Consider the following 14,976-nt stretch of genomic DNA (forward strand, 5'->3'; position numbering starts at 1 on the left):
TATATCAGGCCCTTTATTGCTAAAAAGGAATGGAATGGACATGTTTCACTTTTCAGTACATCCCTTATTCAAAAGTTCTACAGTAACAGCTCCAAAGCACTGCAGCTGGTAATACTGAAACTGAAGCATATGGGGCTATTATTCTAGAACACTGCAGTAATTCTTGGGCAGGCATTAAAGCTATTCAAGCACTTGGCAGTACCAGAGAGCACGTGAGTGGTGTAAGTGAATAATACAACATGTTTATCCTTAACCCTCCCAGGAAAAGTAAGGTCAATAGCACTCAGGGTAAGGAGCTTAGATAACAGCAGGAAATGTTTGTTTGATAATCTAACAGAAAGTGAGTTAAACCTCCAGAGGAGGTTCTGAGGAGATTTAAATATAAGGGTTCTGATCCAACACATCCCCCACTATTTTTATCTCTTTGGCCCATCCCCCCATGTCTCCTCTCTGCCTCTAGCAACATCAGGAGCTGTCACCTAGGCTATGTCTAGACTGCAGACTCCTTTTGGAAGAAGCTTTTCTGGAAGAGATCTTCCAAAAAAAATTCTTCCAAAAGAGAGCTTCCATGCTGCCAAAGCACATTGAAAAAGCTGAATGGATGCTCTCTCGCATGTAAACTGTGATTCCGATGAGCGGAATGGCTACCAGGGCACCTGTGCTTTTTCCTCTTTCCTCTTCTTGTGAAAGAACTCCCTCTTCCCTGTCCACATGTGCCTTTTTCCGAAAGAGCTCTTTCGGAAAAAGGCTTCTTTCTCATAGGAAGAGTTTTACCAGTGTTGGAAAAACCCCTCTGTACTTTCGATTTTCTTTCGAAAGAACACAATTGCAGTGTGGACATAAGTGAATTTTTTTCAGAAAAATGGCCATTTTTCCGAAAAATACTCTGTAGTGTAGACATACCCTTAGACTATTTGCCCGCTGGTGATATGAGTGGACAACATTGCAAGACCCTCCAACTAGGTCCAAGAATCTAGATCCTATTCAATGGGAATTTCTCTTGTCCCATGGTTGTAAAATCTAGGATCAAACCACCACCACATCATCACCACTGCATCCAAGTGAGGAGACAAGTTATCTTTAGCATTGGCCAAGCACTTTGTATCTTAAGCTGCAGTCTTCAATTCTCCATCCCTCTGGGGCAGGATTTAAAATCCTGAAATTTGATACAGAGAGAGACCAAATGACTGGTCCAAGATTACAGAGGGCATCCTCTAAAGAGCCTTGCCTGCCATTGACTTCAGTGTGTTTTGGATCTGGCCCAGAGTAGGATTCCTAACTTCCATGTTCAAACCCCTGGCCAAGCTACCTGCCAGGATACTTAGAGTAGACACAGGCACCGCTTCTTTGCTAGTGAGCCATTTCCTCTCCTGTGCTGCCTTCTGCCTTAGGTGAAGCCATCTGGCATCACCATGGACCAGCCTGCCCCCTGCTGGCTTGAACAGTTTCAGGGGGTGAAATTGAAGGAAGGTGCTTTAATTAAAAGCTGTTACCAAGAGATTTGGGAGTAAGCAGGAGCTCCTATCATTGAGTTGAGTGTTAGATAACTCCTTTATGGCCATGGGGACATAGAGGATAAGATTCTATTGGAGGCAGGGAGATAACTGTAGGGGTCAGCAAGTGATGAGCAGTGTGGCAGGGTCAGAGGAGAGAGAGAGAGAGAGAAGAAAAGAGGGAAAAACTGAAGGAGAAAGGACTCCTCAGCTCTGTGCAGCAAAGTTTAAGCATGGAGTAATGTCATAAAGGTGTCCTTTGTTTTACTCCCCAACTGCGTCCTTTGCTGCTTTCCCCCCTGGGCCCAGTGGCCCTAATTGACTATACAGTGGCTACAAAATCCTCTAGATCAGCAGTATCTGAACTTTTGTGGTTCTGTATGGGGACTGGTGAGTCTTAAGATGAACTGGAAGGATTTGTGTGATTTGATCCATATAGAAGGCAGATGTTTGCTTTCCACACACTTCCCCCCCCCCTTCTTATGCCTCCCAAGCAGCCACATTTCCAAAAGTGGCTACTGGTCTGGGGTGACTCAAGCTCTGGGTGCCCACCCCACTTCATCTTGGGTCGGACTTCCACAATCTTAGAGCACCTGCAGCTTCCATGAATTGAAATCAGAGCTGTGGGTGGGTGCCCAGCTTGTCTGAAAATCAAGCCCAAGACTTTCAAGCTGGGCACCCAAAATCAATGGTTACTTTTGAAAATGTTGGCCCCTATTTCACAGCCAGGCTCAGCTGCCCCTTCAGCATCTGATGCAGGAGAATGTAACCAAAAACAAAACACATGTTTCAGGTCTATCTGAGTTACATCCTCCAGAGTAGCTTCTCTCCACCTATCAAATTGTCCAGGTATCCCAATCATGCCCGCATGTTCACAGACCGGTTGAGTTCTTGAGTGAGTGCTTTGTTTGTAAACAAGCATGGGGCAGATGGTAGTATTATGGAAATAACTGTTATTTCCCCATCTAGGGTATCTTAATTTCTAGGATGAGGATATAATGGTCCAGTATATTAAGTGTGGGTTGTTATTATTATGTATTTATTGGCAGCTCTGATAAGACCCCAATTAAGGGAGAAATCTTGGCTGTTTTATAGTCAGTGGCAAAACTCCCAATGAGGTCAATGAGACTAGGTTTTCTCTCTATAGTCCCTATTGTACCATGTATTATACAAACAATTACTACAAAGTTTGTTCCCTCTTTAGAGAGCTCAAAAGCTAATACTGATGCTTCATAAGATGGAGGAAAAAACATAAGGTGTGTTTTAATGTTTACATGGTCCTTCTTAAGGGGAAAATAATGTTTGAATGCTTGGAAATTACAAAGGGAAAATAATTCCTTCCAAAAAGCCACAGAGAGGCGGGTACTTTGCAAAAGCAGAGCCCTCTCTCAGCATTTCAGGATTGCTGTATAGTTACAGTCACTGAAGAGCTAAAATAAATAATAGAAATTAACTCAAACGCCCAAAGTTGCGAAGTTAAGATTAAAGACTCCAGCTGAAGCAAGTTTTCTCAGGGAGCCTCGTTAGCGCAGTAGGTAGCGCGTCAGTCTCATAATCTGAAGGTCGTGAGTTCGATCCTCACACGGGGCAAGACCTGAGATTTTTTTTTCACCGTGCCTGTTACATTTCTTATGCAGATAGTAGGAAGGAAGCATCTCCTTCTCTGCAGCCGGCAGCAGAGACGCGATACCATGTGTTGTAGCCGGGCTGGCCCAGGAGAAAGGCGGGGACACCAGCAATGCAGCATCCCCGCAAACAGAGACTACTGCAAAGAGCGGGGGCATGAGCCGGCCGTGGGACCCAGAAGGCGCCGCTGGGGAGGTGGCTCTGGGTTTCCCACTCTCCCTGCCAGCACCGCTGGGACGGTCTGTAGTGGGAACCTAGCGGTGCTGGCACCTGTGATGGGTGGGGGCTCTGGGGTGATGCAGGACCCCCCAGCTCTGCTGCAGAGGGGCGGCTCAGAGCCTGCAGAAGTCCCCCCGGGAGGCCGGACACGCTTCCTTGGCAGAGCCCCCCCAAGACCTCCCAGGTCACTTTTGGGTTGTGAGTCTGTTCCACGTGGCAAGGAAACCTTCACACAGGAGCCGATGGGCTTTCCTGTGCCCCCCCTGCGAAGGGAGGGGAGCCAGGTCAGGTCAGGTGTGTCAGAGCCCAGGGGAAGGGAGGCTGTCAGACCCAGGGGTGGGAAGGGAGGGATCTGTGTGACCCCGCGGGGGGTGTCAGACCCAGGGGTGGGAAGGGAGGGTTCTGTGTGACCCCGCGGGGGGTGTCAGACCGCACGGGTGGGGGGGGGGGTCTGTGTGACCCTGCGGGAGGAGGGGCTGTCAGACCGTACGGGTGGGGGGGGTCTGTGTGGCCCTGCGGGAGGGGGGGGCTGTCAGACCGTACGGGTGGGGGGGGTCTGTGTGGCCCTGCGGGAGGGGGGGGCTGTCAGACCGCACGGTTGGGGGGGGCTGTGTGGCCCCGCGGGGGGGGCTGTCAGACCGCACGGTTGGGGGGGCTGTGTGGCCCCGCGGGGGGGCTGTCAGACCGCACGGTTGGGGGGGCTGTGTGGCCCCGCGGGGGGGCTGTCAGACCGCACGGTTGGGGGGGCTGTGTGGCCCCGGGGGGGGGCTGTCAGACCGCACGGTTGGGAGGGCTGTGTGGCCCCGGGGGGGGACTGTCAGCCCGCACGGTTGGGGGGGCTGTGTGGCCCCGGGGGGGGGGCTGTCAGACCGCACGGTTGGGGGGCTGTGTGGCCCCGCGGGGGGGCTGTCAGACCGCACGGTTGGGGGGGCTGTGTGGCCCCGGGGGGAGCTGTCAGACCGCACGGTTGGGGGGGGCTGTGTGGCCTCGCGGGGGGGCTGTCAGACCGCACGGTTGGGGGGCTGTGTGGCCCCGCGGGGGGGCTGTCAGACCGCACGGTTGGGGGGGCTGTGTGGCCCCGGGGGGAGCTGTCAGACCGCACGGTTGGGGGGGGGCTGTGTGGCCTCGCGGGGGGGGCTGTCAGACCGCACGGTTGGGGGGGCTGTGTGGCCCCGGGGGGGCTGTCAGACCGCACGGTTGGGGGGGCTGTGTGGCCCCGGGGGGGGGGCTGTCAGACCGCACGGTTGGGGGGGCTGTGTGGCCCTGCGGGAGGGGGGCTGTCAGACCGCACGGTTGGGGGGGGCTGTGTGGCCCCGGGGGGGGCTGTCAGACCGCACGGTTGGGGGGGCTGTGTGGCCCTGCGGGAGGGGGGGGCTGTCAGACCGCACGGTTGGGGGGGGCTGTGTGGCCCCGGGGGGGGCTGTCAGACCGCACGGTTGGGGGGGCTGTGTGGCCCCGGGGGGGGGGGGCTGTCAGACCGCACGGTTGGGGGGGCTGTGTGGCCCCGGGGGGGGGGGGCTGTCAGACCGCACGGTTGGGGGGGGCTGTGTGGCCCCGGGGGGGCTGTCAGACCGCACGGTTGGGGGGGCTGTGTGGCCCCGCGGGGGGGCTGTCAGACCGCACGGGTGGGGGGGGCTGTGTGGCCCCGCGGGGGGGCTGTCAGACCGCACGGTTGGGGGGGGCTGTGTGGCCCCGGGGGGGGTCAGCCCCAAGAGGGCCATGAGAGCCATCCGCTCGAACGCGCCGGTAACTCAGCAAGGGGGCGTGGTCTGCTACGAACTGGGCGCGGCCCCCCCTTGTAGGCGGACTATGCGGCGAGTGGGCGTGGCACACGTGACGGCGGGGGCGGGGCGGGAGTGTGCGGAGGCCGCTCGTAGGTGCGGCGAAAGTGACAGCGGGCGTGGCTACGTCTCCGCGGGGCGTGTCGCCGTCTGTGGCGCGCTGCGGTCAGCGCCAAGCGAGGCTGCTGATTGGCCCGGACCCGGCGGGGGGCGGGCCCTGCGCGTGCGGGCCGCCGCCGGCAGCCGCCCTCCGCCAGTCCGCCAGGCGGCCATGGCGGTGTGCGCGCGGCTGTGCGGGGTGGGGCCGGCGCGGGGCTGCCGGCGGCGCGGGGCGCAGCGGGAGCAGCGGCGGGAGGGCCCGGCCGACAGCGAGCCCGACACGGACGCTGAGGAGGAGCGGATCGAGGGAGCCGGGCCGGGGGAGGCGCCGGCCCCGCCCGCCAGGGCCCCGCTCTCCCTGCTGGAGCTGCCCCCCGAGCTCCTGGTGCAGATCTTCGGCTCGCTGCCCGGCACCGACCTGCCCAGCCTGGCCCGGGTCTGCAGCGCCTTCCGCCGCATCCTCCGCACCGACACCATCTGGCGGCGGCGCTGCCGGGAAGGTACCGCCCGGGCCGGGGGGGACGGGACGAGAGGCCAGGGCTCGGGGGGGTATCGGGGCCCAGAGGTCCCCCCTGAGCTCCGGACCGCACAGACCCGGAGCGGGGGTTCGGGGCCCAGAGCTCCCCGGGGGGCACTGTCCGGGACAGACCCGGAGCGGGGGTTCGGGGCCCAGAGCTCCCCGGGGGGCACTGTCCGGGACAGACCCGGAGCGGGGGTTCGGGGCCCAGAGCTCCCCGGGGGGCACTGTCCGGGACAGACCCGGAGCGGGGGTTCGGGGCCCAGAGCTCCCCGGGGGGCACTGTCCGGGACAGACCCGGAGCGGGGGTTCGGGGCCCAGAGGCTCCTCGGGGGGCACTGTCCGGGACAGACCCGGAGCGGGGGTTCGGGGCCCAGAGGTTCCCCGGGGGGCACTGTCCGGGACAGACCCGGAGCGGGAGTTCGGGGCCCAGAGGTTCCCCGGGGGGCACTGTCCGGGACAGACCCGGAGCGGGGGTTCGGGGCCCAGAGGTTCCCCGGGGGGCACTGTCCGGGACAGACCCGGAGCGGGGGTTCGGGGCCCAGAGGTTCCCCGGGGGGCACTGTCCGGGACAGACCCGGAGCGGGGGTTCGGGGCCCAGAGCTCCCCGGGGGGCACTGTCCGGGACAGACCCGGAGCGGGGGTTCGGGGCCCAGAGGTTCCCCGGGGGGCACTGTCCGGGACAGACCCGGAGCGGGGGTTCGGGGCCCAGAGGTTCCCCGGGGGGCACTGTCCGGGAGAGACCCGGAGCGGGGGTTCGGGGCCCAGAGGTTCCCCGGGGGGCACTGTCCGGGACAGACCCGGAGCGGGGGTTCGGGGCCCAGAGGTTCCCCGGGGGGCACTGTCCGGGACAGACCCGGAGCGGGGGTTCGGGGCCCAGAGGTTCCCCGGGGGGCACTGTCCGGGACAGACCCGGAGCGGGGGTTCGGGGCCCAGAGGTTCCCCGGGGGGCACTGTCCGGGACAGACCCGGAGCGGGGGTTCGGGGCCCAGAGGTTCCCCGGGGGGCACTGTCCGGGAGAGACCCGGAGCGGGGGTTCGGGGCCCAGAGGTTCCCCGGGGGGCACTGTCCGGGAGAGACCCGGAGCGGGGGTTCGGGGCCCAGAGGTTCCCCGGGGGGCACTGTACGGGACAGACCCGGAGCGGGGGTTCGGGGCCCAGAGGTTCCCCGGGGGGCACTGTACGGGACAGACCCGGAGCGGGGGTTCGGGGCCGAGAGGTTCCCCGGGGGGCACTGTACGGGACAGACCCGGAGCGGGGGTTCGGGGCCCAGAGGTTCCCCGGGGGGCACTGTACGGGACAGACCTGGAGCGGGGATTCGGGGCCCAGAGGTTCCCTGGGGGGCACTGTCCGGGACAGACCCGGAGCGGGGGGTTCGGGGCCCAGAGCTCCCTTGGGGACACTCTACGGGACAGACCCGGAGTGGGAGTTCGGGGCCCAGAGCTCCTCTGGGGGCTGTCTATGGGACAGACCTGGGGTGGGGGCAAGGCTCAGATGGGTCTGAGTATGGGAGAGACTTGGGGTGACCGTGTTCATGCCAGAGGGTCCACTGGGGGCTCTGGAAGGGGCCAGGCTCGAGGTGGGGGTTGGTGAGACCCAGGGCACCCAGGGAGCACTAGATGCACGGTATGGGGTGTCTCTGAAGAGGCCAGATCCAGGGAGGGGGTGCTGAGGAGTCCAAAAAGGGGCATAGTATGAGGTTGAGTCTGCAAGTATGTGTGTGGGGGGGTGTCTCTGGAAAAGGTCCTATGGGACAGAGAAGCATGGGAGGAAGGTAGCCTTTGGGTGCGGACAGCTAAGGGGTAGCTAACGGTTTGTGGGTAAAGTAGGGAGACACTGGGGATGGTGGGGGTGTTGATACTAGGGACACTAGGTGCTGGGACTGGTTGGGGACCCCGTGCGTGCAGTTGGGTGGGTACCAGCTTCTGCGTGGTGCTGGTGAGCATGTCACAACCAGGGTGCCAATCCTCCCCTCTCCCTGGAGCATCTCCCTACCACTTCTGTAAAGACAACCTGCTGCATTCAGGGCATGACCATCTTCAGAGCCCCAGTCCTTTCCTACTAACATGTAATGGATGCTTTTTGCTCCTTGTCCTTTGCTTTGCAGACACCCTATTGCCTGTCCCCTCTCTGCTAACTCAGCTGTCCTGACACCCTTCACGTTGCCTACCTAGCTTCTGCTTCTCCCAGAACGGTACCCGTTACATCTCTTGCTATGTGGTGCATTTGCGGCCAGCCATGATATCGTGTGTGTGTGTGTGCGTGTGTATATATACATACATATATTAACATTTTGGACCTGCCAGTGAACGCATCTAGTTGGAGTGTTTGAGCACGCCAGGCAGCTGCTTTCAGTGCCATCAAATAGAAAGACAGTGTTCAGATGCATGAAGGACAGCATCCTGTGCTGCAGGGAGATGGATGGTTGCTTATTTGCACTGGAGGGCAGCTGATGGTGCTTTTAGCACTGGTGAGAACCCATGGATAGACTAAGTACTGAAGACAGTTCCCAAGAAGTTGCAGTGTGTTTTCTCAGCCTGGTGTGATCCTTCTTGCCCATGGATTAAATTTTTTTGGGAGAAGGACCAAAAAAAAGTAGCATCCACTTTTCAGTTCTCATTATAAGGGTGGGAAAGAAGAATCTATACCTGTATAGTTAAATTTCACAAACATTTTCAAAGTCTCTAGATCATAAATGTTTGTCAAAACCACAACTCACAAAAAACAAAGTTCTCACACGTGAGTGTGATGTGTTTATTTTATACAATGCCATCTGTTTCTTATTGTACAAAGAGACACTAATGTTAAAATAAACCAAATTTAATACTGATACAAGAAAATATCTTTTTTCCCAACTCACAAATGATCTATGAATCTCACTGTCACTATATATCATTGAGGCCAAGAATTTAGTAGAATTCAAAGGAAAATAAGACTGTGTATGATAAGAGCAATCACAGTTACATGAGGTAAGATTGAAAACTTGTATGTATAACATCTCCTGCCTTCAAGGCATAGACTACACAGTGGTCGGCAAGATGTAGTATGAAACTACTCATACCAGCACATTAGTATTGCATAACTGTTCGCTACAGCTCCTTGTGTTTTCTCTTAAGCATCTGGGTTTGGCCACTGTCAGAGAAAGGATTCTGATTTAGATAAACCCCTAATCTGATCCACCAGAGCACTTCCTATACCAAAAGCAATGCATGCACAGTGCTTTAGACAGATGAAAAAAATCAGCCTTCTCCCAGGAATACAACAAGCTCTTATAACTCTGTAAACATGACCATAGGAATTAGACTTTAAACTCCTAATTCAATAAATCCAGTTATGGCATCTCTTGAAACTGTAATTTGTTAATGTACTGTATATAGCATTTGGTATTGCTGTATAGAAGGTAAATTATTTTACCTTCTTAGATGTAATGTGGCCACCCCCCATCAGTGTGGGAACTATAATTTTGAAAGTTCAGATTATCAATAAGATTCATACTTGTGCAATCTGTTAGTGTAATAACTCACCATCTCCCTGTCTTTCATTAGTAGAGCTGTTGCATATATTCAAATAATGCTCTCCATATAAGAGAGAATAAATTCAAATACACTCTGAGTTTAATTGAATTTCTCATCATAGGAATAACTCAGATGCTTGGAAATGTGTGGAGTTCCATGCATTGTTGTAGGCATGTTGGACTCATGTTTGTATGTGTGTATCTGGAGCGTTGCGTCTTCATATGCTATCTCCACTTAGTAGTGAGTATAAGATTGCATGACTTTCAAACTTGGATAGGGGAAGACCAACCAATCTTTAGGTAGGTGCGATGTACAAAAATAAGTATTGTTTTGGGATGAGAGTTATCTTACGACAGTTTGGCTAGAAAAGTATTCTCTTTATGTAATATGCCTAAAATAGAGCAAAAGGGTGAATTCAATAACATAGTTCTATTCCGAACAATAACATATTAACTCTTAAGGCACTGAATGTATCAGATCTGTACTTCCAGATTACAGTTGTGGGTACTGTAACTTCTTGGTTGGTTGTACGGTTGTTGCTGTTGTGCAGATACAACTGGCCAAGTAAACATAGAGCTATGCCTTTACCTCTGATTTTCATGCTTACATACAATTATCTTCAGATCACTGCCGTGGATCAAGGGTAATAAATGGTCCTAACATTGTAGCCATAGTCTATAATTAAAAATGCAAATCAAACCTCTTAGTCAAATGAGTTCTGACACCTTGTCTCAGTGTAATTGCAGGCCTACTCAATTTTTATCGCAGTACTTGGAGCAGTATTTTGTGTAGGGGGGAGTGAACCTATAGGCAGTTGCTTTTGGCTGTGACACTGAAACTGGAGAATGAATGTGGGGAAACATTAGCTAGTTGTGCAACGTATGTAGCTAGATATCTTTGGGGTGATGCCCTTTTATCATTGTGACTGTTTGGGATAAACAGTTTCTCTGACCTGCTTGTTTGGCAAGAGGAATGCTATCACTTTACTACACACTTTGGTTTTTGAGTTGACTTACCTTAATTAACCCATGACCACATATGCTTGTGATTTAATGGCAACCAGTTGTTGAATAGTGTGAAAACACACCACATCAGGACACCTGTCTAGGTAATTTCACCTGTGGTTCATCATAATCAGATTTTAGACTTCACAAATTAAAATACTGTAATTTTTTTGTGTAAAGAAGGTTGGGGAGAAAATATTAGCTGTTAAATACTCATCATGAGACAGTCTTTGTTCCACTTGGCACCTGTAGGTTAGTCGTCTGTAGATCTCAGAACACTTTACAGTGGTGGGCATCTGTTCTACAGATGTGGAAGCTAAGTCATGCACAGGGATGGGGGGAGGGAGTGACTTGTCCAGAGCTGTGAACAGAAGCCCATCTCCCATTGCCAGTGTACAAAGCTTTTCACTGACCCCTTGTGTGCACTTAATGACATGACTCACCTGTGTGTGGTCTTTGCATCCATGTCAGACCTATAGCCACTTCACACCTTATCACATACAGCCTTTCATGCTCCTAATGTGCTTGCATAGACACAACAAAAAGACTTAGTTGCTAGTAACTGGTAGCTGTAGTGTGGCATAAATTTGGTGTCTCTGGATCTGCAGGTTCACAAATGTTTTTTGTACCTGACTATCTCCAATGTCTGTTTCCTTGCTCACTACTAAAGACTTCCTTGAAAAGCACTTCCAAATTCTTTACGCCTGTTCAAGAGCGTAGTAACAGTAGCTGCTGCTATTTATCATGGTGTCTATTCTGCAGAAAAAAATTGGTTGTGGGGAAGGTAGAGGAACAGTTCGGAGGGCGGGGGGAGAAAAAGTGTAAATAGAAAAATACATACCACAATCTGTTATAGAAGAGAAGGAAGAGTGAAACCAGGAAGAGAAGAAAGCAAAAGAGATAATACACTGCACTTACAAATGTGTAAATCAGGAAGCTGACAATGTTACACTTAAGTGCAGGCCATAATAAACAGTGCACTGTTTAATACTTTAAATTCCACAGGGCCTGGCAACGCTGGTAAGATTTACTCAACACATGGTAAATACAGAAGTCCTGTCAGTTAACCTAAGAGCAGCCTTCCCAGCAAGTAGAACAGTTTCATAATCAAGTTCTAGCCTTCCTTTTGAAGTAAGATTATGAGCAGCCGCTCTCACGATGGCAGTGAATTTCCATCCACATTAAGGCTTTAAAACATTTTCAGCATTTAATTTCTGGCGCATTGAGAACTTCCCTTAAAATAACCTTAATTGCAGTGAAGCAGGATCTACTGGAAACCTCCCATTTGATTGTCAGGGAGAGCAAAACAGTATTTTTTCCCCTGTAGTTGCATTGCAGTATTACACAGCTCTTAGCTTAGTTTAACCTCCCCTTTATCCTTTCCAGAGTCAAGAATAAATAGTGCTGTCAATGCTCTGGTGAGCATTCTTGTCTTTAATAAAAGTTGGGATTGGATGTGGGAGTAGTAGGGGAGTTAAGTGGTTTTTTTTTTTTTCCTTGAAGGGCTGTGGTAGTGGTAAAAGATACTTTGGTCTCCACAACCTGTAATTTTGTATTGGCAGTTAAGTAAAGCCAGTATGGGCTTCTGGTTGTAGTTCATATTACTGAGTAGACCAGGATTCTGACTTGTAGGAATTTCCTAAAATGACATTCTTGCCAGCAAACTAGATGAAATTCTTGCAGGACTTGCATGCCTCATGTCACATAGCAATGGAAATGAATGGCACTGGAATGGTTTTTAGGAATTTTCTAATGTTTGAGAAGATGATTCTTGCTGGAAACATCCAGTATACCCAAACATCCAGTATACCCTTGCTGGAAACATCCAGTATTCCCCTGCGACTTAATGATGCTAATTGACGGGATCTTTGTTTCATTGAATGGTTTTTCCCAGCTTACATAATGATTTCTTTGTTTGATCAGTGTTTCCACTAGTTTAGACAGGCTTGATGATGTAATTCCAAAGTGAGGATCATGTTATTGTGTGACATCAGGAGCCCATCTCCTGGAGGAAGAGAGTCATCACACTCCTACCCTGACTAATAAAGAACAAAACGAAAAAATATATTTTGAACAGAATTGTCTTGTGGTGATTTGATACAGCTTAGGAATTCTGATGGATTCTATGGAGTTGTTAGTGGAGTTCATGGAAAGGGTGTGTTAGCAATTGTTGCATTTGGAGCCATAGTAAAATTGCAGAATTCCCCCAGGATTGGTGTTTAAGTGACAGGGAGAGTCTGAGGGGTCATCGCTGGTTCTGGGGGCTGAGTGGTGGGGAGCCATGTGGCACTGCTGTTGCGGGTGTATGTGCCAAAGAGAAGGTCTGCACCTGAGAGACGTTATGATAGTGGCAGTACTTGGACATCAATCAGTTTCTATGGGCTTAAAAAACCTGGGGGTTCAGTAGCTGCGTCAGTGACCAAAAGAGGCACTCAGCTGGACCTGTAACATCCCTACGTGGTTTTTTCCCCCTGCAGTCTGACTTTGGATGACGGAATCCAATTTAATCTATCTGCATTGCTTGCTGTGCAAAGCACACAGCCAGACATAGCAGCCCTCTTGCTGGCTCTGTAGGCAAGTGAACCTTTGCTTTAGTATATGAACTAGCTATTCTCCAAACCATAGGCTGTGACAACACCACTTCTAGCCTCTTGTGAAGGCCTGTAATTTCCTGAATCACAGACCAGCTGCAAAAGCCTATTGCTTTTATCATGTCACTGATATTACTCTGTTACCAAACAAGACACAAGCTAACGTTAAAAGCAGTAGAATACCTGCCAGATTGGCAGGAGGGACATGGCATCATTTGTGGGGTAGGTCCTGAATTAAAAGCTGGAAATGCGCTTTGGTTTCACGAATCTGCAAGATTGCTGCATACGTTCGATTGGCTCCAGCCCAGCTCGAAATGGCTTGTTTTGTGCTAGGCTCGAAGTGCATTCCTGGAAGCTTTGCTGTCTGTTCATTAGCTAATTGTACTCCCTCCCCATCTCCCATCCTAAACTAGGGCTTCATCCTGCTCTTGCTGATGAGCAGAAGTTTATAATGCGGGGAATATGTTTTCTCCCTCCTATCCCCTTCCTGTTTTTATTCAACACACTTCTTGTAGCAAGAGACTGTGCACATTGGTTCCTGCAGTAACCCAGGTCAACCTTCCAAAGTGCATGTAATCTCGTGGGTGCTCTGTCAGATGATGATGCATACCGTTGCCAAACATGTATCTACGTAGGCACATATGTATAGTAAGAACATGATTGATGTCTGCTTTGCCTATAACTTGAAATCAGAGTACAGTGCTAGTTATTGGGAATAGATACTGGTAACAGGCAGCAATAGTTAATCATAAATTGAAGGAAGCTTGATGGGCACCATCCCTTGTGCGAGAGAGGGTTTCGGATCAGGTGGCTTCCCTGGGGTTCTTTAAGGACAAGCTTGGTATTGGATATCTGACAGGTGTGAGGAGCTATCAGGTGCTTTAATCTACTGAAGGAAGCTGGTGTCTGATTTTTTTAGCAGGTGCAGTTGAGGTTTTCAGAAAGTGTGGATTTTCCCTACTGAGGGATATGAGGGTATCTGCAGCTGACTTGCTTTTGGCACTAAGCTCCTCCTTGCTATTTGATACGTTTCCCCTCTTCCCTTGCTGTTACAGGATTTCTTTTGCTGTACTGTTTGCTAGTGCTTGTTGGCTATGTGTAAGAATTAAATTTTAATGCTTGCCTTTTGAAACTGCAGTGGAGTCTCCCATTTCCTGTTTTAAAGTTACTTTTAAAATGTTGAAAAGGCTTTTAAGATCCCCGGATGATTAACAGACTGTATTGAAAACAAACCAGTCAGAGGTATCTGCAAAGCAAAGAATCCATTTCAGTCTGATTGTTCGCAAGTGTATTTGTACATGCAGACTCTTACATTCTCCACAACTTGGGGCCATGAAACAGTCTTACTCTTTTACAGTGATCTCAGCTATAGATCTTCCAATACTCGGAAATGTGACCATTTTCCTTGAGTCTTAATACACACTTTTTTGCTTGTTGGGGGTAAAACTACCAGTTGCAATGATGATTTGCTCTCCTGACAGAGGATCAGTTTGGATGGGTCATTTTCCCCCACTTTATGCTGCTACCTATTCTAGATGTGTCTGTAATTTACCAGCAAGAACTTGTCATGATGTGTTGCAGGCAGCCAGCCATCACTTGCAAAATGTATTAAGGATTCTGAGAAGTGAATCTGGAAAGGAATGTCACTCAGCTTTCTTTTTGTGCTTCTGGAAAAGAGCAACAAGATTATATGCAAACCAATAGAGCAATTTGCAAGGTTGTTATCTAAATAAAATCCATGGGATTGAATTTAAGGCTGCTTAAATTCTTGTTGCAGTTGTAGGAATCCTAAAATTCTGTGGACAGTCCAGACTTTTTCACAAGATCATTCATTATATTATCTCTTCAACACCTTCTATCTTGTCATTGCAGAATATGGTGTCTGTGAGAACTTACGGAAACTGGAGGTCACTGGAGTGTCCTGTCGAGATGTCTATGCCAAACGTAAGTGAAGTCAGTGCAGGTCTATGTGCTCCTGATCTGGTTTAGTTCCATTTTTACAAATGAATTTTTCAATGAATATTCTGAACATTTGAAACACAGACCCTGTCTGTCTTGGCACAGATTGTAATGAGTTTGGCTCCCATACCATTTTAACACCAGACAGATATCAAGAATTGCTGTGTTTCTTT

The 14,976-nt window shown here is 51.3% G+C and overlaps 1 protein-coding gene and 1 non-coding gene across 3 annotated transcripts in view; both read left to right on the forward strand.

The window, feature by feature from the left end:
* The first annotated feature begins 3,010 nt into the window (after positions 1–3,010).
* TRNAM-CAU (transfer RNA methionine (anticodon CAU)) lies at positions 3,011–3,083 on the forward strand. The gene has a single exon. It is a non-coding gene; the product is annotated as a tRNA-Met (tRNA).
* A 2,282-nt stretch (positions 3,084–5,365) lies between these two features.
* Positions 5,366–14,976, forward strand: part of FBXO31 (F-box protein 31) — a 48,743-nt gene continuing 39,132 nt past the window's right edge. For both annotated transcript variants that reach the window (XM_075939930.1, XM_075939931.1), the window contains exons 1-2: positions 5,366–5,718; positions 14,717–14,788. In XM_075939930.1, coding sequence (XP_075796045.1) covers positions 5,391–5,718; positions 14,717–14,788 — 400 coding nt within the window. In that variant the 5' untranslated portion in view covers positions 5,366–5,390. The remainder of the gene's footprint in view (positions 5,719–14,716; positions 14,789–14,976) is intronic.

This window comes from Pelodiscus sinensis, chromosome 12 (assembly GCF_049634645.1).
Source record: "Pelodiscus sinensis isolate JC-2024 chromosome 12, ASM4963464v1, whole genome shotgun sequence".
NCBI classification, from domain to species: Eukaryota; Metazoa; Chordata; order Testudines; family Trionychidae; genus Pelodiscus; species Pelodiscus sinensis.